The sequence below is a fragment of the Aspergillus foveolatus genome, assembly GCF_047715535.1.
Source record: "Aspergillus foveolatus strain CBS 279.81 unplaced genomic scaffold BDW70scaffold_13, whole genome shotgun sequence".
NCBI lineage: Eukaryota > Fungi > Ascomycota > Eurotiomycetes > Eurotiales > Aspergillaceae > Aspergillus > Aspergillus foveolatus.
This window is the reverse complement of record NW_027396077.1, coordinates 531010-544353: the sequence shown is the minus strand read 5'-3', so window position 1 is coordinate 544353 and position 13344 is coordinate 531010. Positions and strand designations below refer to the sequence as shown.

At 49.0% G+C, this 13344-nt stretch overlaps 4 protein-coding genes and 1 non-coding gene across 5 annotated transcripts; 1 reads left to right on the top strand and 4 right to left on the bottom strand.

The window, feature by feature from the left end:
* Nucleotides 1–600: 600 nt before the first annotated feature.
* On the bottom strand, nt 601–1824 carry BDW70DRAFT_21460 (uncharacterized protein). The gene is made up of 4 exons (XM_073743514.1): nt 1401–1824; nt 1008–1288; nt 702–940; nt 601–655 (listed from the first exon to the last, which is right to left on the bottom strand). The coding sequence occupies exons 1-4, from the start codon at nt 1678–1680 to the stop codon at nt 607–609; spliced, it is 849 nt and encodes a 282-aa protein (XP_073597912.1). The 5' UTR covers nt 1681–1824; the 3' UTR covers nt 601–606.
* Nucleotides 1825–2408: 584 nt separating this feature from the next.
* BDW70DRAFT_132955 (retropepsin-like aspartic protease) lies at nt 2409–3344 on the bottom strand. Its single transcript, XM_073736242.1, has 2 exons — nt 3322–3344; nt 2409–3228 (listed from the first exon to the last, which is right to left on the bottom strand). The coding sequence occupies exon 2, from the start codon at nt 3214–3216 to the stop codon at nt 2551–2553; it is 666 nt and encodes a 221-aa protein (XP_073597911.1). The 5' UTR covers nt 3217–3228; nt 3322–3344; the 3' UTR covers nt 2409–2550.
* Nucleotides 3345–4134: 790 nt separating this feature from the next.
* BDW70DRAFT_158333 (retropepsin-like aspartic protease) lies at nt 4135–6625 on the bottom strand (the record flags this gene model as incomplete). Its single annotated transcript, XM_073740494.1, has 4 exons — nt 4135–4259; nt 4374–4797; nt 5182–5329; nt 5835–6625. 4 exons carry the CDS (start codon nt 6623–6625, stop codon nt 4135–4137), a joined length of 1488 nt encoding a protein of 495 aa, XP_073597910.1.
* Nucleotides 6626–8106: 1481 nt separating this feature from the next.
* BDW70DRAFT_21334 (DUF3659 domain-containing protein) lies at nt 8107–10956 on the bottom strand. The gene is made up of 2 exons (XM_073743513.1): nt 8760–10956; nt 8107–8709 (listed from the first exon to the last, which is right to left on the bottom strand). The coding sequence occupies exons 1-2, from the start codon at nt 10716–10718 to the stop codon at nt 8182–8184; spliced, it is 2487 nt and encodes an 828-aa protein (XP_073597909.1). The 5' UTR covers nt 10719–10956; the 3' UTR covers nt 8107–8181.
* Nucleotides 10957–12936: 1980 nt separating this feature from the next.
* BDW70DRAFT_t72 lies at nt 12937–13054 on the top strand. The gene has a single exon. It is a non-coding gene; the product is annotated as a tRNA-Leu (tRNA).
* The last annotated feature ends 290 nt before the right edge of the window (nt 13055–13344 follow it).

Here is a 13344-nt window from a genome sequence, read left to right as displayed (position 1 = left end):
CTTATCAGAGTACGTAAGATCTGCTCCCCCACGATTACATTGGCATTATCGTGGCTCTTCTTAATCTAAATTACATTGCGCCGGACCGGCGCTATCATTTTGTCTGGTGCTAATTCGGCGGCGTCAATGGGCAGGTCACAAGTGGCTGGGTTGTCTATCTCTATTCCTGGGTTGAGCAAACATTATCACCGGACTTCGTCTTACTGGCCGTGGGTTAGCCTTTGTTCTCTTGTCCGTCAGCCCCATCTCAATTGTTTAGTAGCATTTAACGGCTTGGTATGGGTTGCTACGTGTCAGCGTAAGCAGCGTAAGATTGCCCACGATCGGGCTGAGGGTAGTCCTCTCTGCGGCCTACAGCCCACGAGAGACGATCACTTTGCCGCAGCCTCAAATGATGATGATGATGAGAGTAAGTCCAGTTCAAACAGCGGAAATTCGGACCCCGTCAAGATACAAAAATCAGACGTAAAGTCAACCATTATTATGAATAGCTTACATGTCATCTATCGTCCACTTCCTGCTCATATCAAGCCGCTGACTACGCGCCCAACGCCAAAGCCTTATCGATCGGGTAAACATCGCATCTTGGTTTGAAAAAAGGCTTCATTAATCCCGGGGAAAATTGGTAATAAACGCAACCTGCACAGCGGCGAAACTATTCACAGTTAGCTTCCAGACGGAATCCTGAGTTTCTGACATACGCTGTCGAAGCCGCAAACACCTCAACTCGCCTCGCCTTTGCCAATAGACCGATTATTATCGAAAACCCGATATTGTACACAACGATGATGATCAACCGAGTAACCATATTATTGACGAGGTATAACACTAACATGGAACTCGCTGGTATCACCGACGACGTTATCGTGCTTGTTAGCCTTGTAGCGCGGATGATCTTCTCATCATCATAATATACCGGCCCAGTCTCGATATCCCCATGCTAGAGTTTCCACGTCAGTCTCTATCCAAGCAAAACGCTCAATCCAGTAAGCGAATCAAAAGCCAACCTTTTTGATCCCAATGAGCCGACGGAAATACACAATAAGCCTGTCATATAATGGGATCACGACTTGGAAAACCCAGTTTGTCAGCAAATCGACATTCTCATATCTCCCTGATAGCGCAACGAGGTCCCCCCTCTCCTCGTCATTCTTTCCAAACCATTGCAGACACTCCACTGGAAAGACACAAATGGGATTATCATCCAGCCAATCTCTGAATGTGTCCAGATCCCGCTTATGCGGCGGCCTAAGTCGAAGCAGTTGTGCGTGCTGCGCAAAGGCCGTATCTGTTCCACCGACTCTGCATAAGCATATGTTCTTTAAAGTCTCAATTCTCAATTCTCGCCCAACATATACAGAATCTTTAAATTAAAGGTGAAGGCAGAACCAACAACTCACTATACTTCTCCAACAACTCCCTGATTTCCAGCCATTTTCGCCATTGCTCCGAAGGTTCATCCATGCCCTTCAGCAACCGCACCGAAGAAGAATATTTCTCGCGGTACTTATCCCCCGACTGTCTATCTTTGAGCATGATCTCTTCAAATTCCTTCTCCTTGATGGTGATCTCAGCCTGCAGGAAGAGTAGGTTCTTCGTATTCAACATCTTGAAAGAGCGGAAGATGGACAGGCCCTTGTCGCCAGTCATTAGGGCCGCGAGTTTGTCGTAGCCCTCCATTGTCTCGGTCCTGGCTGCAGTCACCAGCTCAGATTTGCCCTGACTCTGACTCTGATTTAATATAGAAATCTGGATATGGTCCACAGATTATCTCATCTCATACAGTGTGAGAGACAATTACCTTGGTATGAAGAGCGCTGTTGGAACTTCATCTTTATACGCAGCCCGGCTAGATCTACATCAGAGTTATACTGTAAGGCTCACTCAGTTCCGTCCTTCCACTTACTGTACACACCTTGAGCCTCAGCCTTCCAGTACAACATCGGACAAAAAGTGCACCAGACCGTCATGGATTTGGGCATCCACAGCCACAGCCTGGAGGCCTAAAAACCTCAGAACACATTGGCTGGTGCATTTCCAGTGCTCACCTACCTATGTAGTTGCAAGCCTGAGCCACCTGTGGCTTGCTCATAGCTCTAACTGGTTTTTACACCCTGGGCTCTCGAGGGACCCCGCCTCTAGTGAGTGGATGCATGATCTGTTTATTATCTTCGAGCTCCTAACGTGGTCATGCAGCGAAGTCATGCATGTACGGTGGGTTGCCCAAGGTGCGTCAAGTGGTGGCCTGAGCTCAAGGCAGAATGGATTCCGTGTGCAACAATGCTGCTGTGACCGTGCTAGGCTTGCTTTGACGTCGATACCCGCACGATCCTGGTTTAAGCGATGTAGTGGCTGTTTTCTCTGTTGGTTTCTCTGTTGGTTCTTTCCTCAGAAGTGTCAGTTCTTATGGCTGTTTCAGTCTATGCGAATATCTGTTTGTCCATCTATCAGACTAAGTCTGTTCTAACTCTTAAATCATAGTCCCGAAAGGTGGTTTGAGGTATTCCCACGTATATAATGCTCGAATACGAATGTCGGTATGGAATTGCACTAAGGACATTGCAATCTCTCCAAGATGTCATTATCCTCTTCCCAGAGTCTGCAATTATGAATCGAAGGCCGGCCTAACAGCATGTCATAAGGGCTGTTCTCAATGACCAGAAACTCGGTCTTATATTGATGCTGGCCCTTGTAGAGCTGCCATTTGACCTCAATGGTCCCAAGCGGCTTCACCCAATGCCCAGTGGGCAATTTCACTTCCCCCCCGGCGTATGAAGTAATTGGAATATTCACGAGTTGAGGAATTTCGTCAGATACTGCGTCAAATTGGACCTGGAAGTCGAGTTTCAGGCGACGGTAAGCGAATTTCTCTCGGTCGATTCCGAAAAGTATGATATCGTATATGAAAATTCCTTCTGCTGTTTCCTTATCAATAGGTTCTATCTTGGAAATTCTTTCTTTCCTCCTTTTTTCTTCACGTTGGCGCTTTCGTTCAAGTTCGGCTTCATGGTCTGCTTTCCACCTGGCTTTCTGTTGCGTGCTTCCTGTTCTCGTGGATATTGGCCACGATTTCAGCCAACCGAGTCCACGTTTCGACACAGCTGCATGTTGATAACTATCGTCGGAATATGGCCCGAGTTTCGACCCTGTTCGCTGCCGGTCGCAGCAGGAGACGAATCCGTGAGCAGCATCCTTGAATTGTTGAACGAAGGGCATCTGGGGTAGCCGCTCGTTGAAGCAGTACGTTAGCGCTCCTGGATAATTGAATAACATGATGACTGAAATAAAATGTGACAAAGAGGAGAAAGGCGTGGTAGTCACCTCTTCCTATGAGTCCATATAGTTCTTATATATGCGCGATGGCCGAGGTTATCGCAAGGCTCTCCAGCGGCTGAAGCTCTATGTTGTGGCACCCTTCACGAGCCCATCATCAACATTCGGAATTCTAGGTTCCGTGGACTCAGGGTCGGGGCGAGGCTCACTTCTCTCAGAGCCTCCTGGAGGCTGATGTGATGATGATGCTTATGGTCTTGAGAGAGAGGAAGAGCCTTGGGCGGCATAGTATAATCTTGATGGCTTATTCGGCCCCACCAGCTGGACTAACAAGTCGGCTCGTAAACGTTACACTGGCGCCAACTAATTATGCAGGAGGTGGTTAGACACAAGCGCAAACACGGCCAATAGGGCCAGCACATAAATGCCTCATCGATGGCGAGGAATCCCTGTTATTGGGGCGATAAATCTGAATGGCTGTGACAAAAGTCCCTGTTGGTGACATTGGAGCAGCAAGCCTTCCTGTAGAACCGATAGGTTGAAGACCAACCCCAGCGCAATGCGAGAGGCTGGCCTTTTCTATTTGTCGGCTCACAGTTACAGCCGCATGAGAAGCCCATGTGATCGAGGCGTAACGAATTCTCGACAAGGCTTTGGGAAGTGTTAACTTCCTAGGAGCGGGATGTCTAAAAAGCAACCCGTGTTTACGAGGATTCAGCAGTGCGGTGTAGAATACTTTGCGAGAAAAGGCAACCAGATTGAGATCCACCCTATTCGATACTGGACTGCAGTATCTGGTTCATCAGGTGTCTATTTACCGGGTCCCCTATACGGAGTTGCAGGGAACGGGGTATCCTCCAGTCACTGTCCATTCGAGGGCCCCTTCCACTTCTTCTGCTCTTTCCCGTCCTTCTCCCATTGAGCCTCGAATGCGGCTGCTTCTTCTAAGTTCTTCTTCGATTTTTCTGAAGAATTCTTCTTCCACTCTAACAAGTCCGTCAGACCCAATTCAGACAAATCCCATCTTTACATAATCGCCTGCCGGGCGGTTGAAGGTTTAAAAATGTAGACGCACGAAGAAGAGGCAATAGTGGACCTACCTTCGCCGTCATCTCCCTTTCGATACACAGTCGGAGCCGCACGGTAGGTCTTGACACCATCCTGAGCATCAATAGGGAACTTTGTTTTCCAACTCTTTGCAAGTATGATATCGTGACCATCCGCAACCAGTGCTGTATCTGTCTCGGCAATGTAGAACCAGAAAGCTTCCGTCCGAGTCCCATCGCAGGGTCTAACCAGCAAGCAGACCTTGCTTTGCGCCTCATATGACATGTTGCAAGAGTCTTGGAGGGCTTTGGCGGAACCCAGGGGCATTGCAGATACGCTCAGCGAGTCCTGTATTTGCTTTAAGCGATTTCGAGAGATCAGATTCTCCTCGATAGTCTCGTCAATTATGGCACGAAGCTTTATGTTGTGCCCGTAACCCTTGGGATTACTCGCGGACGTGGTGATAGTAGCTCGTGTCTAAAATAGAGATTTGGATACTTAGTATGCTTTCAACAACTCTCACCAGGAAAATTGCGTCTCATGCTTTTGTGTATGAGCACAACAGTGGAACATACCATCTTAAAGTCCTCGTTGAGTTGATCTTCGTGTAAAATCGCCGTGCAGCCGGTGGTGGTTCTAGGTTCGTGCCGATAAAGGATTCTTGAACAACTGTAGCCTCTCTTTCATGACGCCGACGACCAGGCACATATTTCCCTTCATATCTTCGCCGAAGAGAGCGAGTTGGGGTTCAGAATACTGTTGAGCCGCATATAAATGGCGGTTTATCGGTCATGGTGGGTGACACGCAGACCAGACATGTTTGCTTCAGATCGTTGTCGGCTCTTGTATGGTTGACCGTACCGCTGGGATAGGTGTCTTTACTTCGTCGACGAGGCTATCGTTGACATTGTGCAGATCCGGTGAGAGCAAATTCTCTGTAACTCGTCCAAAGGCGTTCAATCCCTGAGCGCGAGTGATGCTGACGGTTTCGCCGGCTTGGACGGATTCGCTGTCAGTGGTGAGAATATAGCAGAGCAGATATCTCTGTCGCCCGGACTGTATGGCGTGTGAAAGTCAGCTGGACTGGAGCATGACTGTGGGACGGAGTATGCGCTTTCACTTGCCTGGAAGGAAGAGACAACCCCCACGAGGAGTTCGTACCCGATGTGTTGAAAAGTCCGAGGCTGGAGAGAATAGACTCTTACTCTAACTCACTACCCCCGCAGTACTTATAAAAGGCCTAATTCTTAAAAAGTAAAAAATAAAAAAAATAAAAAAAGCAAGTCTGGCCCCCATGATACTGGCCCCTGATAATTTCAACTTGAGCCATCCATAATTGTATTCCCCCATAAGCCTGCACCTGCCACAGTACTCCTCGAGTGCCTTTAATAACGAGAGGACTCTAAGAAAAAACAACCCAGAACACCATATGCAATGCAAATGCCATATGTATCAACTGCTTCTAAATGTTTCAGGGATCCGTTGTGCGGTGTTCGTTCTGATTATCTAGGTACCGTTTGTTGGCATTGGTCTTCCGCAAATGATAACGGACGTCGGGCCCCAGCACGACCAGCCGGTACTGCTTGATGGTATCACTACCAATCAAGACGTCAAAGTCCCCCATCTCAATGATATGGAAGTCCGACGTGTAGGTGCGTGGACCATTCTTGAAGTGCCATTCCACGCCGCGTGCCACGCCTATTATTGGAATTCTGTCTGACTTTATCGTGGTGACATAGGCATTATGATCAAGCTCCAGATGGCCGCGGCCATCCTCGTTCAACCTTGTTTCCCATATTTCCCGCCTCATTAAGTTGACCTCCACGAGCTGAGTGTCAATCGAGGCCACCGCCGGACGATTTTGTTCGGGGTTGTCTCCAGGGAGCCTTAAGAGTATATCGAACCCGCTACTTATGTGCTCGTCAAAGTCCAAGTGTTCGGGTGATATGTTCGACATTGGTACATTGGAGACGGGAAGCTCGACAAGAGTGTCGACAATCGAGGTGCGGCTGCTGTTTAACACCCGATGGCTCAAATGAACGGAGAGCCGTCGCACTGATGGAGCTGACTGGCCATCGCTTCTAACAGATAGAGACTTACGGGGGTAAGCTGCATCTGAAGAATCCGTATGGAGCTTCCGCCCAGGTTGTCGGTCAACCTTGTGTTTCACTCGGTCGGGGAGGTTGAGAAGCAGCCACTTGGGTCTCCAGAGGGATAATTCTTCTAATTTTTGCCGAACATGCTGTCCGTACTTTTTCAACGAGGCAATTAGATCGGTTCTCGGCTGCTGGTGTGGCTGCTGCATTTCGCTATGCGTGTTACCTGCAGTGGAAGCTATGGAGAATTACTCAGTATAAGTGCACGATAAACCTCAGCGCCGCACCTCCACGATAGAAAATACTTACAGCTCAGAACTTGACGGTCGGCCTGAGACGCCATAGATTGGCCTTTTCATGTATAGAGGGTGGCGTTCGTAGGAGGTGAAAACAGGTGCAAGTGAGGTGTTGAGGGGAAGATGCGGAGGCAAAAGAGGCGGAACGTCGAAGGAGTGTCCACCAACACGGTTAGGTACCTCTGGGAACCTATCCTCGGAGTATGCTAAGCTCTCTTACTGTCGTCAGCCAAGAAGAAACGAACTTGTGGGCATTAACAAAGGCTTAGACAATACTATAGAAGTGGATGAATCAATATCATGTTTGGGGTCACGCAACTACGCCAGGGCGGCACTCACCAAAACATCAGTAGATTACCATTGGCGAAATAGAATCCAGAGCTGACAGGGGCTCAGTGAATCTATTAAACAGAAAAAGGGCGGTCAGTGTGGGTGAAAGGATGTTTTGCATCGCCGCTCAATCACGAGGAGGCTGCACCGAAAACATTGACTCGAGCTGTTCTTCGTCAGAAATGGTGTTAAGGATCTTGTCCAGGGGACAAGAGGATCACCCCAAGCACACACGTTTCTTTGCCACAAAAGGGAAAGACTAAAATGTGATGATCATTTGCAGGTTCCTGGCGGGGCAATAGCACGTCGCTGAGATGGCTGCAGGCCGGAAAGTAGCCAGCGCCCAACTGTGAAAAATTAATAATGCTGCTGGTTCGCTCCTGTAAATCCAATACATCATCAGAGTTGATCAACAAAGTCTTCAATACTCTTAAGTTCATGTGCCATCTGCAGGCGTTATAGCCTCAATCCAGCAGCACTGCCCATTGCCTCGATGAATATGAGAGCCTTGCACCACCCCGTACAATTGCCCACTTGAGGCGCAAGACACAGGACTGCGTAAGGCACAGTTGGGCCCACAGCTTTCCGGTGAGTTCTCTTCGTTCAGTTCATGTATCCAAGGTCTTTCGAAGGCATCGCGCTGTGGCTTAGATTGGCAAACATCTAAAGATGGTTATCAACAGGATTTGATCAGCTTAGGAATCCTAACTTGCTGAGTTCGCCGTTGAATGTTCCAACGACTCGGACTCGTCGCAGCAGTGGGCAGTTTCCAGAATGACTTCTCAAGTCCCTCCTTCTACCATCCTAGAGCATGATTGGACGGTGTGGCCATGGTGGAAGTCACCTGCGCAATGAGCAGCTTCAGTTCAAAACCGAGCATCATCACTGCATCCGGGGAGATCTGTCTCAATACCGGCCACTACCAGTTTCCTGTGACCGAATCCAGTCTCGTTTTCTTCTCGTATTTCACCCGGGTGATTGTGCTGTGAGAGATTCATAGGGATGAATATATCACTGTAATTGAAACATTACTAACTAACCTGTACATTATGCATTACTTAAGCAGGCATTAAAAGCATTAACTTAGCATTAGCTTATCATAATTCCGGCCCAAGAGCTTCGTCTTCGATAGCTCGCCTTCATTTCTTCTTGCCGGTCAATCCCAGAGAGTCCGTCAGCGATGTTAATCCCAAGTTCGACAGCAGTTTGTCAAGCCCTAGGCCACCGAGCAGGCCATTAACCAGAGGGCCCAGTCCGAGTCCCTCAAGCAATCGACCGACGAGGCCCAACACGCCAGACAAGAGGAGACCGACGGCGGCAATGATCTGGAAAAGCGGTTCGCTGAGGAGGCCCCAGAGAGGGTTCAATTCTTTCTTCGCATGTGGCATTCCATCGATCTTCCTCTTTCCGTTCTCAATGGTCCTGAGAACCGAGTCTGAGAGTTCCTTTAGCTTCTCGGCCAGGTTATATTCTTCGGGAGAGGCTTCGTGAGACGCGGCTCTGGCCTTTGCGTTGGCAGCGATACGACCATCTGGGTCGAGGGCACGAATGGCGCCGTTACACTCCTGGAGGATGTTGTTGGCCTCCTCAAGCAGCGGCTTAACGTTCTTGACAAGCCCCTCCTCATCGAGCTCATCCTTCGGCGTCTTCTCTGCCCGGTCAACGTGCTATCGAAGGGTCAATAAGCTATTTCTGGGTTAGGATCAGTCGGACTCACATCGGTGATCATCTTGCAGACAGGCTGGATACGGTCCAGTGTTCCAGAAACGATGGCCGACATCTTTTTGGCCAACTCTCTATCCTCTTGCTCTTTCTTTTGAGCTTCCAACTCGTCAGGAGACGGGCCCTCCGGTTCGGGTTCTTCAGGCTCAGGCTCAGGCTCAGGCTCCGGGATGTTCTCGAGCAAAGTGCACTCGCCAATCTTGTTTCCGTCATTGTCAACAACATATCCGTTGTCGTCAATCTCCTTTCCAATGAGGCTGCTCAGATTACCCGAAGTCAACTTGCCGATGAGGTTTCCGTCCGCGTCGCGGACTTCACCCTCACGGTTGACCTTGCGGCCTGCCATGGGATTGATGTTTCGTTTCTTCTGCTCTGGCTCCCAGCGTTCAGCTTTTCCAATGGTGTTACCATTCTTATCAAGGATATCGCCGTCCTCATCAACCTTGCGACCAGCAAGTTTGGCGACATCTCCTTCGACCACACGGCCAACAATACGGCCAGTTGCATCCTGGACCACGCCTTCTTTCCCAACCGTGAGGTTCTCGAAACCGTAGAATATACCTTCTGGCTTCTCCTGCTCAGCACCGGGAATGAGCTCGGCCTTGCCGATGACTTTGCCATCATCACTCCAAATCTGGCCCTTGCCGTCGACTTTCCGGCCTGCAAGGCGCTTCCCATCGCCGGAAACGATGCGACCATACACTTTGCCGTGCTCGTCGACAATATTTCCGGCTTTGTTGACCGTCTTTCCCTCTAGGACCGAGAGGTCTACCTCTTCAGGCTGCTCTTCTTCGGGTTCCTCATAGGGCTCTGCGTGACCCTTAACGCTGCCGTGCTGGTCAATGACGTCGCCATCTTCGTCAACAGGACGGCCAAGGAGCTTTTTCGCATCACCCTTTGTCAGCTTTCCGACTCGATGGCCAGCACCATCCTCAACGAAACCATTTTCGACGATATGGAGACCCTCAAGTCCGGCGAAGGGAGGTTCTTCTCCATAATCCTCAGCCTTGATCGTCTTGGCTTTTCCGATAATGTTGCCGCGGCTGTCCCAGAACTGGCCCTTGTCGTCAAGCTTGTTGCCGAGTCTGGAAAGCTTCTTCGGGTCGCCTTCCACCAACTCACCAACGGGTTTGCCGGATGAGTCAATAATCTTGCCAGCTTTATTGCAGGATAGGCCTTCAAGGGAAGACAGAGGTGGTAGAGCGTTCTCAGTTTCTTCGGACGTCTCTTCGGCACCTTCAGTTACCTCTTCCGCCGTTTTCTCAGCGTCGTCACTCATTTCTCCGGTTCCATTCTCCGGTTTCTCTGTAGTCTTTTCGGTGGTTTCCGTCTTTACATCCTCAGGAAGCTCGTCCTTCACCTTTTCCATAGTCTCCTTCACCTCATCAGTGAGGTCCGCCTGGCCGACTGTCTCTCCATCATCATTCACAATCTTGCCCCCTTCTTTCACAGTACCGCCAACAGCTTCCTCTCCACCCTCGACAACCTTGCCGACAGCACCACCCTCGGGGCCGGGGATCTCCCCGCCTTCCTGAACAGGGAGGTCCTTCAGCATGTTAAGCGGTTTTGAAGCAATACTTGGGACACTTTTGACCGTCTGAGTAACCTGGTGTCCAAGGCCACCGGCGAGCGATCCCAGTTTCCCAAACACGCCACTTCCACTGCTACCCGCTGGGCCAGACGCCTGTGACCCATCGTCACGTTGCTCTAGCTCGGGCTCTTTCTGCTGGGACGTGGGAGTCTGGGGTGTAGGCTCCACCCGCTGCTGTTCATCCTCTTGCCCCGTCTCCTGTCCTAAAGGCTCGGGCTCCTGCTGCTGAAGGTCATTGTTGACCTCCTTAGGGTCGAAGACGGTGTCGTGCTGCTCTTGGTTTGGGGCAGCGCTAGAGCCGGACAACTTGCGCTCGGAGGGGGCATTGGATCTTTGATCTGATTTGGCAAGGGGGGACCACATTCTGTAGAGTTTATCGAGAATCTGGTCGATAAATTCCAGGATATATGGGTGAGTATAAATTGCTCGTTTGTCAAGGTACGTAGATGATAATGAGGTATCAGCTTTTAGTCAATAGAATAGAGGGAAGGTTATGTTTTTCTTTTTTTGTTAAAGCAGAAACGACCAGTCTTATATACCACGTCTATACAAAAACCAGTACATCAGATTCAAATCCCCAGGTTGTGTCTTATGTCACAACGACATCACATAACATCCAGCTAGACTTTGATGAGAGCTAAGGCTGCTCGTAGACCCATCAGTTTTAGATCTGGGACACCCTTGCAAGCCACAGACACCAGGCTGCAGCTGCCTGGTGACATGGTGCACTGCGGGTGGAGTAAGCCGATCGCTTGCCGGTACAATAAAGTAAAGAACCGACGGTCCACCTCTCAGGAAAGAATGGAGATAGTATCCGAGACCTGGACCAGCCGTTGTACAGTTCAATCCACGGGTTAAGTGCAAGGTACGTAGGCATATGATGCCCAACGTGTGTACTATTGCCCCTGGACCTTTTGTAACTAGTAAATGATGTACATAGGCTGTGGATCGAGGGACAAGTCTGTATATATTGCGTCAATGTGCAGGCGCTCTGGGATATATTATACGACATTATATTAATCTACGAAATGCTCCGCAGTAATCTATATCGGGCCAAGCCCACGGGCGAGCCACTGCAGTCGGTATGAGTGTACTTCACATTACATTGCATTAGTTTCATCGAAATCACTCAGAATCCATGAAATGGGTACTCTGGAGTCCATACGGGTCCATTTTATCGATCAATATACATAATTTGACAGACTGTAGTACAGTAGTGGTACTGAGACCATAACGGCTTTCCCCACTCCCACGATTAGTGACATATTAGCCATCCAGTACCACAGAAAATATGGGGGCAGTGCGTTATTGCACCTTTCTAATTTATTTACCGAACAATGACTGGGCATAGACAGCTGTGGACTCGTCACTCCATCGACTAAAATGAGATCATCCCGCCACTGCACGCTCCAAATTAAAATACAGCTGATAACAAGGTAGAGGCTAGCCTAAAGTTTATATTATGTGCTTCGTGGAAGGTTTGGACCTGGGCGTTGGATGGCCCAGATCTGGCTCGAGCCAGTTGGGTGATGGAGTGCCTGGAGGTTGGATGACGTACTAGGATGTCAAGTCAGATGGTGTTCAACAGTGAGAGTGCGAATGTGAGAAGCATACATCAATTATACTCTTTTGACTTCTTGTTTGCAACCAGTAGATTAATGCAGTAGTCCTCTTAGCTGCAGAGTATTAGAGTACATATAAGTATGCATTAACTTCAATTTTGATTATAGCTTACCCAGGTCTTCAAGTCCGCCCATCGACCCATCGTCAACATCGGCCCATCGTCAACAGCGCGAAAAGTGGCCAGAAAACCGTTATCTAACACCCTCTTCTCGGAGATTATACGACGAATCATAAGACAATGCAGCCGATCCATTGTGTAGAATCCACATTGCATCTGGCAGCTAAGGCCGGGTATGACGTCAGTCAGGCCGCGCATCCAAGATTAGGGCTACGGTTGTACCACAAGTAGATTCGTCCTCTATCGCATCGCTACAGCCACCATCATCAGCGATGGGTGGTTATGTCACTTTGATGCGATTCTGGGCAGATATTCCGTCTGTCACTAATTTACTCGCTGCATAATCAACGCATCGCCGCGATGAACCGATGATGCGGTGGGTGATGTGGCTGGCGCCCGCTATAGTTTGCAACTCTGCATGAGTGGGAGCTCGTGGGTACAGACTCGTATGCAGGTTATGATAAAGATCTTTACTGTAGAGACTTATCGACGGGCTGGGGCATGCTCTGGAGGTTTGTCGTCGCTTGTTGGAGATAAAGTTTTGAGATGCGTCGATGAATTGCATCGATGCCGCCGAGCTGGACTATATATAGACGAATTACCACAAGGGGAATGTCTAGCTCTAAGATTACAATGGAACTAGACGGAAGGTACTTTCTCACAATACAGTGAGCTATACATACAAGAACGCTTGGCCAATTTTACCATTTCTTACCATTTCGTTTTGTTTGCCTTGGGAACTCACATCTTGGACATGCAATGCAAGCTGATCGGGTAATAGTGTGGGCGAGCGTATAGGTTTGTTATAACTTATTATAGTAACTTCGCTTTTAACAAATAGGCAAGGTGGCCGAGCGGTCTAAGGCGCGCGGTTAAGGTATCTAATCAGAACCTCTATCTTGATTTATCAAGTTTCCGCGTCATTAATTTGGCGTGGGTTCGAATCCCACCCTTGTCATTTTTTTTGTTTATATTCAATACTCTCTCTCTTTCCGTTCGTTCACTGCTATAATTACCTTCTTGCCATACACACTGTGTCTTCATAGGCCCGCCTCTCTTTTCCGGTTTCCCTACCTCTTCTACCATGGGTCTCTTCTCTTCATACCAGAAAATTAACAATATCAAATTACCGAATTGACAGACTCAGCGGGCATGTATCGACGTTGGCGAGTGAACATATTCTGCATAGGCACGTACCCCACCCATCGAAGTAAGTTGAAGCTGTCACTGACAAAAAGCAAGCAACCC